The sequence below is a fragment of the Mauremys reevesii genome, linkage group 10, assembly GCF_016161935.1.
Source record: "Mauremys reevesii isolate NIE-2019 linkage group 10, ASM1616193v1, whole genome shotgun sequence".
Lineage (NCBI taxonomy): Eukaryota > Metazoa > Chordata > Testudines > Geoemydidae > Mauremys > Mauremys reevesii.
The window spans coordinates 54504571-54521055 of NC_052632.1; the positions used below are offsets into that span (position 1 = coordinate 54504571).

Consider the following 16485-nt stretch of genomic DNA (forward strand, 5'->3'; position numbering starts at 1 on the left):
CCAGCCCCACCCCAGAACCCGCACCCCAACCAGAGCCCCAACTCCAATTTTGTGAGCATTCATGGCCTGTCATACAATTTCTATTCCCCGATGTGGCCCTCAGGCCAAAAAGTTTGCCCACCCCTGGACTAGAGTCAAATTGGTCCCTGGCAGCTGCTGAAAGGAGGGAGGTGCAGTCTCTCTTTTGTTCTGGCATCAGCACGGGTGAATCTGGCCCATTGCTTTTACTCAAGAGAGGCAGCAAATGCTGTATTTATTTTATTTTTTATTTATTTTTTATTTAAGTCTTTGTACTACAGGGGTGGTGCGATTGCACATCAACAACTGGCTTGAAGTGAGTTTCTGTCTGCCTCATAAAATCCATTACGTTGCAACAAGCTTTATCCCTCCTGAAGCGATTGAAAGAAGCCTGAAAGCTATTAGGTAAATATACCCCATTCTTCAGTGCCCGAATGTTCTTGTGCCTCTCTAACACTAACACTTAACTTCTCTCCCTTTGTTCTGATTGACCCAAACGTTTTACAGCCTTACTGAGAAATGTTACAGAAAATAATAAAGATTGACTTTTTTCGTTGTGCTCCTAGTTCCTGGAAATGGACTGTGTGTCTTTGTGATGTGAACATTAGAGCCCATTTTGGTTCTCTAAATGGTGATAATGAGCTGAAACCAAGCTCTGTGCCACAGCCTGTTCTCTTGTGCCTAGATTTCCCCCCTCCCAGGTATTTGTGGCACTGTTATTGACTGACCACACTCGGTGGCAATGCTGATTTTTTTAAAGTAATGCAGCAGCCAGCGTCTGCATTATTTACAATTGGAAGATCTTGTCTTAGAGGTTATTGCAAGATATTCCCCATTCAAAGTGCCATCCTCAAAAGCAAACACTTAATTTAAACCATATTCGTGATGAAGTGATTTCTTGTCCATATCACAGTTCCATGAAGTATCTAAATTCGGAAGGATTGGGATTTCCTGTAGGCTTTATTTTTGGGGGGGGGAATCCCATTTTTGTTTCCCGCTGTTCTATGGAGGCTTAGCTGCAAAAGTCACCTGCTGTTACTTTCATTTAGTGCCCAGTTCTGATCAGCAGTTCACAGTGAGAGGTGTGTGCATTTCATCCCTGCTCCCTTGGGACCACAATCTGTCCACCTGTCTGGCTAGCTTTTAGGCTTTCCAAATGGTGATAGAAGCTTAAGACTCCTTTTGACAGAAGGCAGCTTGTCTTGACGTAAGCAAGAATGAACTAACTGTGAACATAGTCCTTTAGCTATAGCTATCATAGTATCAGATCTATTTTGCCAGTAGCTCAACCACATGCTCCAGCTCTGTGCCATAGTGAGGGGTAGTTCATCCTTCAAGAAAGAGAAGTAATTACAGATGACAGTGTTCTTTCTACAGGCCTTACCATGCCTTATTACTACTGAATGATGAGAAATCGTTGCTTAATGAGCTCCCATTGGACTGTTCCCCAGCCCTGGTGAGAGTGATTAAAACTACCTCTGCTGTGAAGAATCTGCAGCAGCTGGCTCAGGATGCTGATCTGGCATTACTACAGGTACAAGAAGCTGACAGTTTTAATTTAAGCTGTTTCAATTCGCTAGGCATTTCCTTCTTAGTGTCTGTGGTGTTTCTATAGTATCCTTTATATGTGCATAGAATGCTCAAAGGGCTAATGTCTTAGGCTTCAGCCCCTCCTGGTGGAGGGAGAAGTTGGTCAGCCCTTGTGTTGTAGCCATTTCAGAATGAACTTTAACTTGGTCTCTAGTAATTCAATCCCCTACACTTTGTTACATTGCTCTTTACTTTGTAAGTATACATTTTAAATGTTGGTGCAACCTAACCTGCCCAGTCATGGAATATCTGTTACTGTTGCACCTGGGTCTGCTAATTCACAGTGCTGGATTTGGGTTTCCTCCTTCTTGAGAAAACAGAAATGCTTCTTGCTGCTTCAACATTGTGTAGCTATTCAACCATCTTTTACATGTTGAATAATAATAATGTGCTAAATCCCAAACACCACAATCGGATTGGGCTCCATTGTACAAGGTGCTGTACAGACACACAATAAATCAGTCCTTGCTCCCAAAGATCTGACTGTCTAAAAGTAAAATGGTAAGATGGGCAAATAAGTGGGCTGGGGGTGAGGGGCAGGGAGCAGGGGAGACAGTAGAATGGGATCAGTTCAGCAACAGTCAATTCAGTTTAGTGTCTGGACCATGGTTTGGTGGTTGCCTGGGTTTCCACCCTGGGGGAAATGTCCGCTTATTCTTAAGTTGTGCTGCTGGGAGGAGAGAATGTCTTAGCCCTGAAACAGTACAAAAATGACAGAATTTATAAGATAGAAACTGAAAAATGTATACCTGTCTGAGAAGCTGAATTTCTAATGTGTATCATGTTTTCCTGTTTATCCAGCCTTCAGGGAATCTGGCTTCACAAGAATTGCCAGGCTCAATCAGACCTGTGGTGCATATAGTCCAGTATCCTGTCGCTGACAGCAGCCAGACCAGATAGAATCATAGAAATGTCCAACTGGAAGGGACCTCAAGTCCCACCCTCCTGCTGAGGCAGAATATGTAGACCATCCCTGTCTCACCTGCTCCCCTTATTGTGACAGGTTGGGTCACAGAAACCCCCTTGGGAGCTGCCAACTGATGTGCCAAGACTACTTCTGCCCCTGCTTTCCCTGCCAGATTGGGACCCCAGCACCCTTTCTTGCTGAGTCAGACACACCCATCTGCTCCAACACAGACCCAGGGTCTGAACCACGTGTCCCAAAGCTGCAGACTTAACTGAAAGCAACTTACAGAAGTGTTCTTGTCTTTAACACTCAGATGCCCAACTCCCAGTGGGGTCTAAACCCCAAATAAATCTGTTTTACCCTGTATAAAGCTTCTACAGGGTAAACTCATAAATTGTTCGCCCTCTGTAACACTGATAGAGAGATGCCCAGCTTTCCCCCCCCTCCCCCCGTGTATTGATACATACTCTGGGTTAATTAATAAGTAAAAAGTTATTTTATTAAATACAGAAAGTGGGATTTAAGTGGTTCCAAGTAGTAGCAGACAGAACAAAATGAATTACCAAGCAAAATAAAATAAAACACACAAGTCTGAGTCCTAGTACAATAATAAAACTGAATACAGATTAAAATCTCACCCTCAGATGTTTCAATACGTTTCTTTCACTGACTGGACATCTTCCTACTCTGGGCACAATCCTTTCCCCTGGTATGGCCCTTGTTCCAGCTCAGGTGGATTTCTTATGATGGCCCTCCCCTCTTTGTTCTGTTCCACCCACTTACTATATCTTTTGCATAAGGCAGGAATCCTTTGTCCCCCTCTGGGTTCCCACCCCCTCCTTCTCAATGGAAAAGCACAAGGTTAAAGATGGATTCCAGTTCAGATGACTTGATCACATGTCATTGTGGGTAATGAAGTCTTACTTGCCAGCACACACATATACAGGAAGACTTATAGGTAAAACAGAGCCATCTGCAGTCAATTATCCTGGTTGATGGGAGCCATCAAGATTCCAAACCACCATTAATGGCCCACACTTTGCATAATTACAATAGGCCCTCAGAGTTATATTTCATATTTCTAGTTTCAGATACAAGAGTGATACATTTATACAAATAGGATGATCACACTCAGTAGATTATAAGCTTTGTAATGATACCTTACAAGAGATCTTTTGCATGAAGCATATTTCAGTTACATTGTATTCAAGCTCATTAGCATATTTTCATAAAATCATAGAGTGCAACGTCACACTTACATTACCCAAGGTCCATTTTCTAGACCTCAAGAGCCAGGAACCCCCAGCCCCCCTATTGAGCTCATTAGCTTCTTAACTTGATAGCTTTGTGTGCTGTACGTGTAAATGTATTTTCATTGTTCTTTGCCAGTTATCAGGCTAGTCAGGCAGGTAAATACACATTCCTTTGCCTAGGGCAGGCTGGCTTTATGCACTCCCTCCCAAGTACGTTTTAAGAATACATTTCCAGCACACGCATATGACTCTTTGTACATAATCTGTATGTACATCACAAAGTGATTTTTGGGACCAGCATATCAACAATTTACATGAGATACATGACACCTTTTAGATGCATATTATGACAAAAGTATGTTGAGGGGTAATGAGTGTGTCAGGTCTGATATGAGTTAAATATGGTGGGCTCTCTGCCAGTTAGCACTGAGAGGCTCCTAGGGTCATACCTCCCCTCTTACAGTGCTGCAGGATCGTCAGCCACAGGCTGAACTGTAGGCAGGGGATCAGAATCCTCTTTCCTGGACAGACCATCTACCACTATATTTTCTTTCCCTTTTAATGTGCACAATTTCCATGTATTCTTGGAGCATCATACTCCGCAGCAGCAGTTTGGAATTGGTGCCCTTAGTTCTGTGTAACCAAACTGTTGGAGAGTGGTCAGTTAGAACCCTGAATTTTTTGTTAGAAAAAGGGCCTTAAGTGCATGATAACCCATACAATGGTATACCACTCTTTTCTATGACAGAGTAATTCTGTTTGGTGGGTGCCAATTTTTTTACTCAAGAAAGCAGTGGGCTGCTTTTTGCTACTTTCCCCTGACTGCATTAGAACTGAATCTAAACCAATGTCTGATGCATTCACACGCATTTTGTCAAAATCTGGACTGGCCACAACAGGCTTTTCTGACAAGATTTTCTTTATCAAAACTCTCTTGACAAGCTTTTGTCCACACCACTCTGTTTGGCTTTGTCTTCTTGCAGAAGTTTGTGATAGTGGACATAATATCAACAAACTCCTACATACATTGGCAGTAATAGTTAATTATGCCTATGAAAGATTGGATCTGCTTTTTGGTCTGGGGCTAATAGCTTCTACTTTCAAGGGATCAGGAGAGATTTGGCCACCATCTTACACAGTGTCCCAAATAAGGAACATTTTCTGCTCCTATTTTACATTTAAAAGCCTCACAGTAAGACTTGGATCTCTGAGTTTTGAAAGTACAGCCCTCCAGTGTCTCTTGTGAAGTGACCAAGAGTAGCTGAACATTGCTATATTATCATGTGAAGTCTTGTAATCTGTTTAGCACTTGGTTGACAAGCCTCTGAAAAGTGGCTCCTGCATTAATTAATCCAAAAGATAACATTTTGAACTCATGAAGTTCAAACCCTTAGCAGTAATAAAAGTAGATTTCTTCTATGTGTCATTGTCCAAAGGAATCTGCCAATACCCTTTTACCACATCAGTTGTGCTAAGAGATACTTTTGGCAAAGCAAAATATACCATTTTATCAATTCTGGGCATAGGATAGGCATCAGAAACTGACAGTATGAAGTTTTCCATAATCAACACAAAACCTTACAGTCTTATTTGTCTTGGGAACCAACACAGGAGATGCCCAGGAACTGTCAGACTCTTCAATTACTCCCATATCCTGAATACTCTGTGTTGCTTTATGGATTTGCTTGTTCACTTTCCCAGTGGTTCAGTATGCCCTGCTAGGTGCAGGATGGGGATCCACAAAGTCAGTCTTGTGGACCATTTTATGAGTAGTCATTGACATGTTAGAAAATACCTGCTTGTATTTTTGCAGCCAAGATTTCTACCCTCTCTGTCTGTTAGCTCTTTGCATATCTTAGTGCTTTCAAGTGATGAGTCATTAGGGCATTCAGCCACTAGATCAATGGAGGTGCTGACAAAGGAGGTGCTGTTGTCGTCATGAATAGGTTGGAATATGAACAAGAGGCTGCTAGGCAGCTCTCCAACACCACATTCTACAAGCCATTAACCACTGATCCCACTGAGGGTTACCAAAAGAATCTACACCATCTACTCAAGAAACTGCCTGAAAAAGCACAAGAGCAAATCTGCACAGACACACCCCTAGAACCCTGAGCAGGGGTATTCTATCTGCTACCCAAGATCCATAAACCTGGAAATCCTGGACACCCCATCATCTCAGGAATTGGCACCCTGACAGTGGGATTGTCTGGCTATGTAGACTCCCTCCTCAGGCCCTACGGTACCAGCACTCCCAGCTATCTTCGAGACACAACTGACTTCCTGAGGAAACTACAGTCCATCGGTGATCTTCCAGAAAACACCATCCTGGCCACTATGGATGTAGAAGCCCTCTACACCAACATTCCACACAAAGATGGACTACAAGCCATCAGGAACCGTATCCCCGAGAATGTCACAGCAAACCTTGTGGCTGAACTTTGTCCTCACCCATAACTATTTCACATTTGAGGACAACATGCACCTTCAAATCAGCAGCACTGCTGTGGGTACCCGCATGGCCCCATAGTATGCCAACATTTTTATGGCTGACTTAGAACAACGCTTCCTCAGCTCTCGTCCCCTTACACCCCTGCTCTACTTGCGCTACATTGATGATGACATCATCATCTGGACCCACGGAAAAGAAGCCCTTGAGGAATGCCACCATGATTTCAATAATTTCCACCCCACCATCAACCTCAGCCTGGACCAGTCCACACAAGAGATCCACTTCCTGGACACTAAAGTGCTAATAAGTGATTGCCACATAAACACCACCCTATACCGGAAACCTACGGACCGCTATACTTACCTACATGCCTCCAGCTTTCATCCAGACCACACCACTCGATCCATTGTCTATAGCCAAGCTCTACGATACAATCACATTTGCTCCAAACCCTCAGACAGAGACAAACACCTACAAGATCTCTATCGAGCATTCTTACAACTACAATACCCACCTGCTGAAATGAAGAAACAGATTGACAGAGCCAGAAGAGTACCCAGAAGTCACCTACTACAGGACAGACCCAACAAAGAAAGTAACAGAACGCCACTAGCTGTCACCTTCAGCCCCCAACTAAAACCTCTCCAGCGCATCGTCAAGGATCTACAACCTATCCTGAAGGATGATCCATCACTTTCACAGATCTTGGGAGACCAGGCCAGTCCTTGCTTACAGACAACCCCCAAACCTGAAGCAAATACTCACCAGCAACCACATACCACACAACAAAAACACTAACCCAGGAACCTATCCTTGTAGCAAAGCCCATGGCCAACTCTGTTCACATATCTATTCAGGAGATACCATCATAGGACCTAATCACATCAGCCACACCGTCAGGAGCTCGTTCACCTGCACATCTACCAATGTGATATATGCCATCATGTGCCAGCAATGCCCCTCTGCCATGTACATTGGCCAAACTGGACAGTCTCTACGTAAAAGAATAAATGGACACAAATCAGATGTCAAGAATTAAAACATTCAAAAACCAGTTGGAGAACACTTCAATCTCCCTGGCTACTTGATTACAGACCTAAAAGTCGCAATATTACAACAAAAAAAACTTCAGAAACAGACTTCAACAAGAGACTACTGAATTGGAATTAATTTGCAAATTGGACACCATCGAACTAGGCTTGAATAAAGACTGGGAATGGATGGGCCATTACACAAAGTAAAATTATTTCCCCATGTTTGTTCCCCCTCCCCCCAGTTCCTTACATCTCCTTGTCAATTGCTGGAAATGAGCCATTTTCATTACCACTACAAACAGTTCTTTTTCTCTCCTGCTGCTAATAGCTCACCTTAACTGATCACTCTCCTTAGAGTGTGTATGGTAATACCCATTGTTTCAGTGTGTGTGTGTGTGTGCCTACTATATTTTCCACTACATGCATCCGATGAAGTGGGGCTGTAGCCCACGAAAGCTTATGCTCAAATAAATTGGTTAGTCTCTAAGGTGCCACAAGTACTCCTGTTCTTTGTGTAGATCAATGAAATGTCTCTCAGACTCCCTTTCATCACAACAAAGCATATTCACAATTGCTTCTGTATTGTGATAGATTTTAAGTCTATTCACATGCACTGTCTGTGGGCAGCCTTGCTGTGAGGTCTTTTACACTGTACGTGACTTAATTTTCTCTCTCCACAATCCATAAGGGCCCTCCCATGAGTTTTGCATTTTGTTCCCTTTTTACAGAGAACAGTTTTAGTAGTATTACCAACCCCGCACCTCAAAACAGCACAACTTCAAGCATTCTTATCATACTATGTTGTGTGTGTGGTCTGGCTATCCATGAGGTTAGTTTGAACCACGTCCAGCATGTCTTTTAACTCCTTTCTGAACTTTTGTAGATATTCAATTGCTGAGTCTCCTTCTGGTTCAGTACACTTCTCCCAGAAGGGCCTGATAAGATCTAGGTGTTCTGTCACTTTTCTCTTAGACAGGAGATGAAATTGGGAAAACCCTGCAGACTCTTGGGGCACCTCCTTAAAGACAAATAACGTGGTAATTTTTCATCCCAAGCCCCTTGCCCTTTTGTTTGCATACATTCCCAGCATAGATTTCAGTGTTTCTATGAACCTTTCAACCAAACTGTTTTGTCTCTGGGTGATATGGGGTAGCCTTCAGCTGTTTTAAATCAAACATCCTCCACAATGCACTGAATAGTTGGGATGTGAGATTTTACCCACAATCTGACAAAATCTCCTTAGGAAAACCTACTTGGCTGAAAATAGCGAAATGGGCTTTTGCCACTACATCAACCTCTAAGTTAAAGCAACTGCTTCTGGCTACCTAGTGGCATAATCCATTTTCAGCAAAATGTTTTCCCCTTTGGGTTGGCTGGGGCAAAGTGCTCATGATATTTGTTAGCACCCAAAGAAATGCCTCCTTGATTACAAGTGAGGGTTGCAGGGGAGCTTTGTAAAACCATACTGGCCTCTTCTGATCCTGGCACAAGTCACAAGACCTGCAATAGTCTCTCACCTCATTCTGAATATCTGGTCAATAAAAATTCCTTCTTATCTTTTCATAAGTCCTTTAAGTTCCCAAGTGACCAGCAAAAGGACAATCATGAGCTAACATAATTATGTTTAACAGGCACAAGTTGCTTGTAAGGCTTCTCAGAGCCAGTACAGGCGCTTCCCTGTACACTCTTCCCTCTTCTTCAAAAAACCCTTCCCCATTTCCCCTAGCTGGACTCCCCCTGGAGATTATTCTGCTTGTGCTTTCTAAGGATGGGTCTGCTCTCTGCTCTGCTGCAAATGCCTGCCATAGCTTTGGGAGCGGCTCTTCCTTCCTTGTCCCTGGAGACAAACTGCTTCCCTCTTTAAGCTGGGGTTAGGGTAACCAGATGTCCCAATTTTTATAGGGACAATCTTGATTTTTGGTGCTTTTTCTTATATAGACCCCAATTGCCCCCACCTCCTGTCCTGATTTTTCACACTTGCTATCTGGTCATCCTAGCTGGGGTGGGATGTTCCCTCATCCTTTAGCTGTTTCTCTGTCTTCACCATTCCCTCCTGGGATCACAGAGCAATATTTCTGTCTAGGATGGGTACCATATTTAACAGCCTTGCACATAGTAATACAGCATTACCTGAATGAACTCCTGCTGGAATGCAGTCCAGCATGCTAACTTTTAAAATGCCTACTTATACCTTCCCATTCCAAGTGCACTTCTGCTAAAGGCACAGTGGTTTTAAATTTTCCAAAGGCCAAGAGTTCTACGCTTTCCCCATGCAGCATGCCAGTCTCCCTGACCTGAGAGATCTGGGCACCCAGGCTCTCTCCATTATAGGCATTCTTTGCCATTCACTTTGGCAACCTTAATACAGTCAGTAGCAACCGCCCATAGGTCAGACTATAGAAAAGTCATCAGGAACTCCTCCGGTACCTCTGTGGGTCTTGTGTTTACAATTGTTGTATTCTAAGGAGTGGGTCTGGGCCCTTTGTTTAGGGCATTTGTCCCTCGGGTGTTCAGTGGAATTACATATGGAACATCATCTTGGACTGTCTTCCTGTGAAAGGAGTCTGTGAATGCAATTACCAGGAAGGGGTTGATTCGGGGGAGATGAGAGCCTGGGCTCCCAACCACCCTCCCTTTTCCCAGGGATAAACCAAGCTTCCATCCTTACACTAGGCTTCTGCCTCCTTCTGTGTCTTTTGCTCACTAGATACTCTGGCTTGTACATAGAAATCAGACAGATTGGCTGCTTTCTAGGCAGACCCTAAAGTTTTATCCCAAATGGCTTCTTTGGTCTCCTCAGAGCATATGCCCAGGAAATGTTCTGTGCAAAGAAGTGAAATAACTGGTCATAATCTTCAACCCCTCTGCCTGTTTTTCTCATGAAATCTCACATCTTCTCTGTGACTAATTTTATCACCTTTTTTGAGGTTTCTAAACCTTTACCCTATACGCATTAGGAGTAATGTGAAACTTGCAAAATATAGAGCCTTTTAAAATTCACCATATTTCAAAGCTTGTCCAATTTCCATTTCATTAAATACATTTAATGCTTTACCCAAGAGCTTTGTAGTTGCAATGGGGTCTTGTCTTCTGGAATTTTGTGCAACTGAGTCTCTTTCAGTAGTATACAATCTTTTGTATGCAGGGAATGCCTGGAAGCTGGGGGGTCTGTCCAGGCTTTCCCTACCAGCTCGGATTATGCAGCCTTTCCTTCTTGTTTGTTGCTTCCTTCTTTTTCAGTTCCGTGGTTCATTGGTGTGCTTCCTCTTGCTGTTGCTTTTCTGCCTTCCTCTCCTTGACTGTCAGATCAGTTTCCCACCGCCGGTGCTCTTGTTCCTTCTCTATTTTAGCCATCTCCAACTTTTTGGTTCACTCTGCTGACTCCAAATTCAGTAACTCTCTATCTCAGCCAGTTTGAGTTGTGTGGCTTCCTCACTAAGGTCTATCCTTTACCTTGTCTACACTACAGGTTACTTTGGTGTAATTTATGTCACTCCGGAATGTGAATAATCCACACCCCTGAGCGACGTAAATTATACCGACCTAAGTGCCGGTGTACATTGTGCTGTGTCAGCGGGAGAGCTTGTCAAACCGCTCCCCGGAGGAACGGTCACCATTCATTATATGTATAGCCCCAACAGTGTACTATAACTTGCACCCTGGAGGGAGGCAAGGCAAATCTTTTGGCTGGCGTCTCGGAACCACGCAGCTCTTCTCTGATATGTTTGGTGCACAGGGTCTCATGAATACAAGCTGCCTAGAGGAGAGCTTCAGCTCAGCAGAGAGTGTACCATTGGCATCACAAATGGATTTTCTGGCTGTGCATGCAGGCTACTAAACAGCCAAGGTAGACCAATGTAGGTCCTGATAATTGGGCTTTTGGACCTTTTGATTGTTAGACCTGATGGCCAGTTTGGGTAGCTGTTAGAGGCAGATAATTTTATGACTCTAGGTAGTTGTTTAGCTCAGACCAGGGAATATATTCAAATGTTCCCTGCGTCTCACAGTGAAGTGCATCTGCTGCTTCAAAAAACAAAATACAATTTAAAAAAAAAAATCCTGACCAGACTTCTCAGCCAACCCTTATTCAAAGGGGAGTGCCTTCTGTTAGAATTCCAGTGTTATTACTGTACATGGTTAACATCAGAAATATTGAAAGTATGGATTGTTTGAAATATCTCTGACCTGCTGGAAATCCCCTACTGTCTTTGTTGTTCTCACTGTCTTCACTGCAGAAAGGTGAAGAGTATGTATTAAGACAAGCGGGCTCTTATTTATTTTAGGTGATTGTTTCACAACCACTAGAGAGCAGTCACTGACTTTCTTCATGTGCCTGGAATACTTTCTGCAGCTCATCAGTGAAGTAATGCACTGATTTAGCAAAGGCAATATTGACCTTTTCTAGTATGTTTATTAGCAGAGACTGAAGAAGTGACATGAATTCTTATCCTGGTTAAGGAAGTGACCAAAACATGGTCACTCAGAAATAGTGTACCTATGAATTCATCTCTGAGCTATTCAGGCTGTTCCCACCATGAATAAATGATTTAGTGGAAACATTTAATGTTTTAGCTCCTCTTTACAAGAACTTCTTAATCTTCCAGCTATTTAGAAATAACAGTGAGTTGTAAATTCCTACTGTAATGGTCTCTCCTATCTGTAGAATGAGGAGACTACATAGATGCCACCTGTGGAAATCAGAGGCATGATTAATAGAAGACCAAAGAGGGCATTTCCAATGAGCCAGTACCATTCTAGAAAGACTAACCAACATTCCTCAGATTCTATAGTAGTAGTGGGGCTCCACGCTGGCCAGCCCATGAAACAGCACTCTGACTGTCAGTGGAGGTACTGGGATGCCCATAGATTATATTAGTCCATAATGCAGGCAGTTTGGAGATTTTTTTTCTGCCAAAAACTGTCCATAAAGAAGAACTTTGAAGTCACTTGTGGGTTGCCAGTTGAGTTTGTTTTTAAATCTTGCTTTGCCAGATCCTGGCTTGAGAGCAGAGTGGGGGACCAGAAAAATGAAGATAATGGGAAAGATGAGGTTTATGTATCCATCTGAAGATCTTTCTGGGTAGATTGGGGTCTGTTTCCCCCTGGGTTTCCTCTGCCACACAGTTGTGGACTTTGAGGTGATGATGTATAAGGGAATTTATCTGCTCTTTCCTGAAAATTCCCTTTCAGGTCCACTGATTTAGATGACGTTGAATGAAACGGGCTCATCTGGAGTCAGATAAGGATGGAAAACAGGCATTCAGAAAGTTCTTGTATTCATTATGGGGTGAGAGTCTTTGCTGTACCTCTGAGAGGAGCAGCACAGAAGTGGCAAGCCAGGGGAGGTTGGCCCTATGGGCTCTAAACCTCCTTTCTACCCTCCCAATTCTGGGCTGCTCCAGAAACCAGAGCATCCCCTGGGTAATTTAGGCAGCCTTGGGAAGATTTCTAAGTTACAGCCTGGCAGGCTATGCTAGCACTCTCCGCAGTGCTACATGCTGTGGCTCTGCCCCCCTATGTCAGAGCTTGTGAGGCAACCTTTGGAAAGCAGCCTATGACTGTCTTCCTCAGTTCCTGCACTGGGTGAACACTGCCCCCCACCTCCTGCCAGGTCTGAGGTTTTCATCCCCCTTTATGCCACTCCAGTCCTTTTACCCAGTGTAGAGGAGTGAGATAAGGATGTTCTGCAGAAAGAGAAGCTATTGTTTGAGATATATTTTAGATTTATTTTGGGGAAATTAAGTGCAATGATCCTGGCTATGCTAGTTGTCTTACTGATGAGCTCATCAAAGGTTGGGCACTCCCCTCCTGTCAGTGATACAGGCCTGGTTCAGTCCCTAAGCTGCAAGCTAGCTGGAGACCCATCATAATGGATCTGTGGACTTTATTACTTGAGGAAAGGACACCTGCGGGTAAGCATGGATATACGTTACTATTCTGGCAAGCTGCGCTATCCTGATGAGCCTAACTCACCTTGCCCTGGGTTGATGCAGAGTTACCCTACCCCTGTGTATCTTCCAACCTCTGCAGGAGACAAGCTGCCCTCCAAGATATTAGGATGCATGCTTTAGGGCAACTCCCATCCTGCAGATCTCAGAAAAACAAGTCAGAAAATGGGAAATGCCCCCACCCAACAAACCTCCTTTGTTTGCCTGTCCCATGGGACTATTTAATAAACCTAAGGAAAATCTCAAACACGTACTACTTTGTGGTGAAGCTGTAGTTTCAGGTTACCTTCTCTGTGAGCTTCTAGATTTACAAGGAACAAAAACTTTTTTGACAGTTGAACTAATTGAATTTCCTGGGTATCCAGCACTTCATCACTAGCATTCTTAATGGTAATCCACAATCAGAGCACCGCTGTAAGACATGTTAATGTGTCCCCTCCACCTTCTAGCTGTTTGGTTAGTGCTACCTTAACTTCCCCTTAAAGTTTTTAATGTGGAAATTAATATGCTTTTGATGATTGGTCAGTTGCCTTGCAGTTTCTTGTCATCAAGTTCATATGGAGCTTGTTTTCAAAAACTTCCATTAAAAAGCCATTTTTTGTTGTGGGAATTTGATATGGCCCTTGCTTAGCTGATAGTAGCTCCTTTCTTGAGCTGCTGGATACATATGAGCTCAGGTTTCTTACGTAGGCACTTTCCTGATTGTGGTAGCTTCAGCTTAGAACATACAAGCTTCAGGCTCCAGTGATTGATACTTTACTCCAAATTCATCAGATAAGGAGGTGCTACAAGTGTGATCTCCTTCTGAAGTTGTCAAATTTCCACTTTACTAATCCTGGTAACACTTTCCTCATGCCAGTATTCCCATGAGTGATGCCCTTCTCCACAGTTTTATCTGGAGCAGACGATAGCCCATAAAAAGGCTACCTGGGCTTTTTCTTTTTGTTTCATTCAACACTAATAGAGTTCTACTTATCGTAGGACTTGGTTCTGTTGCATAATGTATTGTTGGAACATCCCTCACATTAGATTGGTATAACACAACTCCATGAGTCCCATTAGGACTTTATGCTCTTCTTCCTTCTCTCGTTATGATTCTGTTGTCTTGAATACAACTGAATTTATATGGCTGTGTGACTGCATCTCTCACAGGCTAATTCTGTACACTTTGTTATGGCAGCAAACTTCTGATCTGTTTCCACTCTGGAGATATGCAGAGTAGCCACACAAAGTTCTATGCTCACCCTCACCAATCTTTAAATTATGATCTGTGGACAGGAGTTAACAGCCAGGACCCACATCTGGTGCTCAGGCATTCCTTTGTTTTTAAAATTTATGTAAAAATTTCAATGATCCAAGAACAAATGATAACTTAAAATAGAAGACATGACTGGAAACTGTAAAACTGATGGAGAGAATCTTGTTTCTGTCTCAGTGGTGAGTAATAAGCATTAATGACAATACTGCTTCAGTAAACTATAGAATTATAGTGAAGGAAATCAATGCTAAGTACTCTTCTGCAAATGCAGGGGAAATGGCCTATGGAGTTAGACAGGACTGTCAGGGAAGAAGAGAGAGAAACAAGTTATTTTCTGACTGTTTTCTCAAAAGTGCTCAACACCTCGCAACTGTCACTGGAAATAGTGGGAGCTCCTGGGTTCTGAGTTCCTATGAACCTGGCCCTAACTCCTGCAGCTTTTTCTCAATGCTTGCCCTCTTTCAACCATGCGGTTTATTGGATGTATATTAATATATTGAAGGCCATTAGATTTCTGAATTTTGGATGTTGCTTTCCTAAGTTTGGTCCTGGTTCAGTGATTCATCTGGTATTTTGTCTTTCCAAAAACGAGCGAAGAATGAAAAGTGTGTATATGCTGTCTGAAGCTTTAGGATCGTCCTTATTCTTCAGGTCATTGCATTAGGCCAGGAGTTCTCAAACTTCATTGCACTGTGATCCCCTTCTGACGACAAAGAGACCGAAGCATGAGCCCGCCCTAGCTCTGCTGCACTGGGGGTGGGGGTCCCAAGCCCCAGTGGCCTGGGCAGGGGGGCCAAATCCGAAGCCCAAGGGCTTCAGCTTCAGGCAGGGGGCTTGTAACTTAAGCCCCACTACCCAGGGCGGAAGCCCTCGGGCTTTGGCTTTGGCCCTGGGCCTCAGCAAGTCTAAGCCAGCGCTCGCGACCCCATTAAAATGAAAATCTTTGAAATCTCGTTTGCTGTTGCTTTAAAGCCCCTCCTTAATGCTTAGAAAGATTTTTCTGTGGTATCTTATGGTGAATGGTTACACACAGGGATATATGGTTTAAACAAAGAATGGATTCTTCTTCGAGTGATTGCTCCTATGCATTCCATGTAGATGTGTGTGCCGCGCGTGCACGGCTCTTCGGAACATTTTTACCCTAGCAACTCCGGCGGGCCGGCTGGGCGCCCCCTGGAGTGGCGCCGCTATGGCGCTGGATATATACCCCAGCCAGCCCGTCCACTCCTCAGTTCCTTCTTACCGCCCGTGACAGCCAGTTGGAACAGTGGAGTGCTCCTTTACCTCCACAGCCCTAGCGTTTCTCTGCTTGCTACGTGTACATAGTTGGTTAAGTTAGTTAAGTTGTTAAGTTAGTTGAATAGTTTAGTTAGATATAGTGTAGTAAGGGAATTAGGGGGGTTTACCCCTCTTCTTCCACAACCGGTGCGGGCTCATGCCCAAGGCACCGGGGTTTAAGCCCTGTGCAGCTTGCCAGCGGCACATGCCGGTCGGGGACCCGCACGACTCCTGCCTGCGCTGCCTCGGGGAGACCCATCGGCCAGATAAGTGTCTGATCTGCACGGCGTTTAAGCCGCGAACCAGGAAGGAGCGGGACTCTCGCCTAAAGCAGCTCCTTATGGAGGTGACACCTCAACCTCCTGCGCCGACCCCAGCGGCACCAAAGTCGTCATCGGCACGCAGCGCACCTGCGGCCCCGAGCCGCTCCGGTACCGAGACTGCTCGAGCTCCGCAACCGGCATCTCCCGTCCACGCCCGAGAACTTCTCGACGGCGAGAGAGCTCATCGAGCTCACAGAGGCACCGAGCCTCCGGCCCCCAGCACCGCCGGTGCGGGCCGTTCAGTCAGCGGGCAAGCCGGTGATGATGCGGCCGCCTCCCCCTGACGGACGGGATAGACGACAGTCCCAGTCCCGTTCCCGTAGACGGTCACCGCCACGCTGATCCAGGTCCCGGCACCGTTCACCATCGTGGTACCGCTCCCCGTCTCGGCACCGGTCGCAGTCCTGGTACCGCTCAACATTGT

At 44.4% G+C, this 16485-nt stretch overlaps 1 protein-coding gene across 8 annotated transcripts in view; it reads left to right on the plus strand.

The window, feature by feature from the left end:
* Nucleotides 1-16485, plus strand: part of NPRL3 (NPR3 like, GATOR1 complex subunit) — a 115900-nt gene that overhangs the window by 38309 nt on the left and 61106 nt on the right. For 6 of the 8 annotated variants that reach the window (XM_039492698.1, XM_039492693.1, XM_039492692.1 and 3 more), the window contains exons 7-8: nt 286-423; nt 1396-1552. In XM_039492698.1, the coding sequence (XP_039348632.1) occupies nt 286-423; nt 1396-1552 (295 nt within the window). The remainder of the gene's footprint in view (nt 1-285; nt 424-1395; nt 1553-16485) is intronic. The other 2 variants (XM_039492697.1, XM_039492696.1) reach the window with 1 other exon arrangement.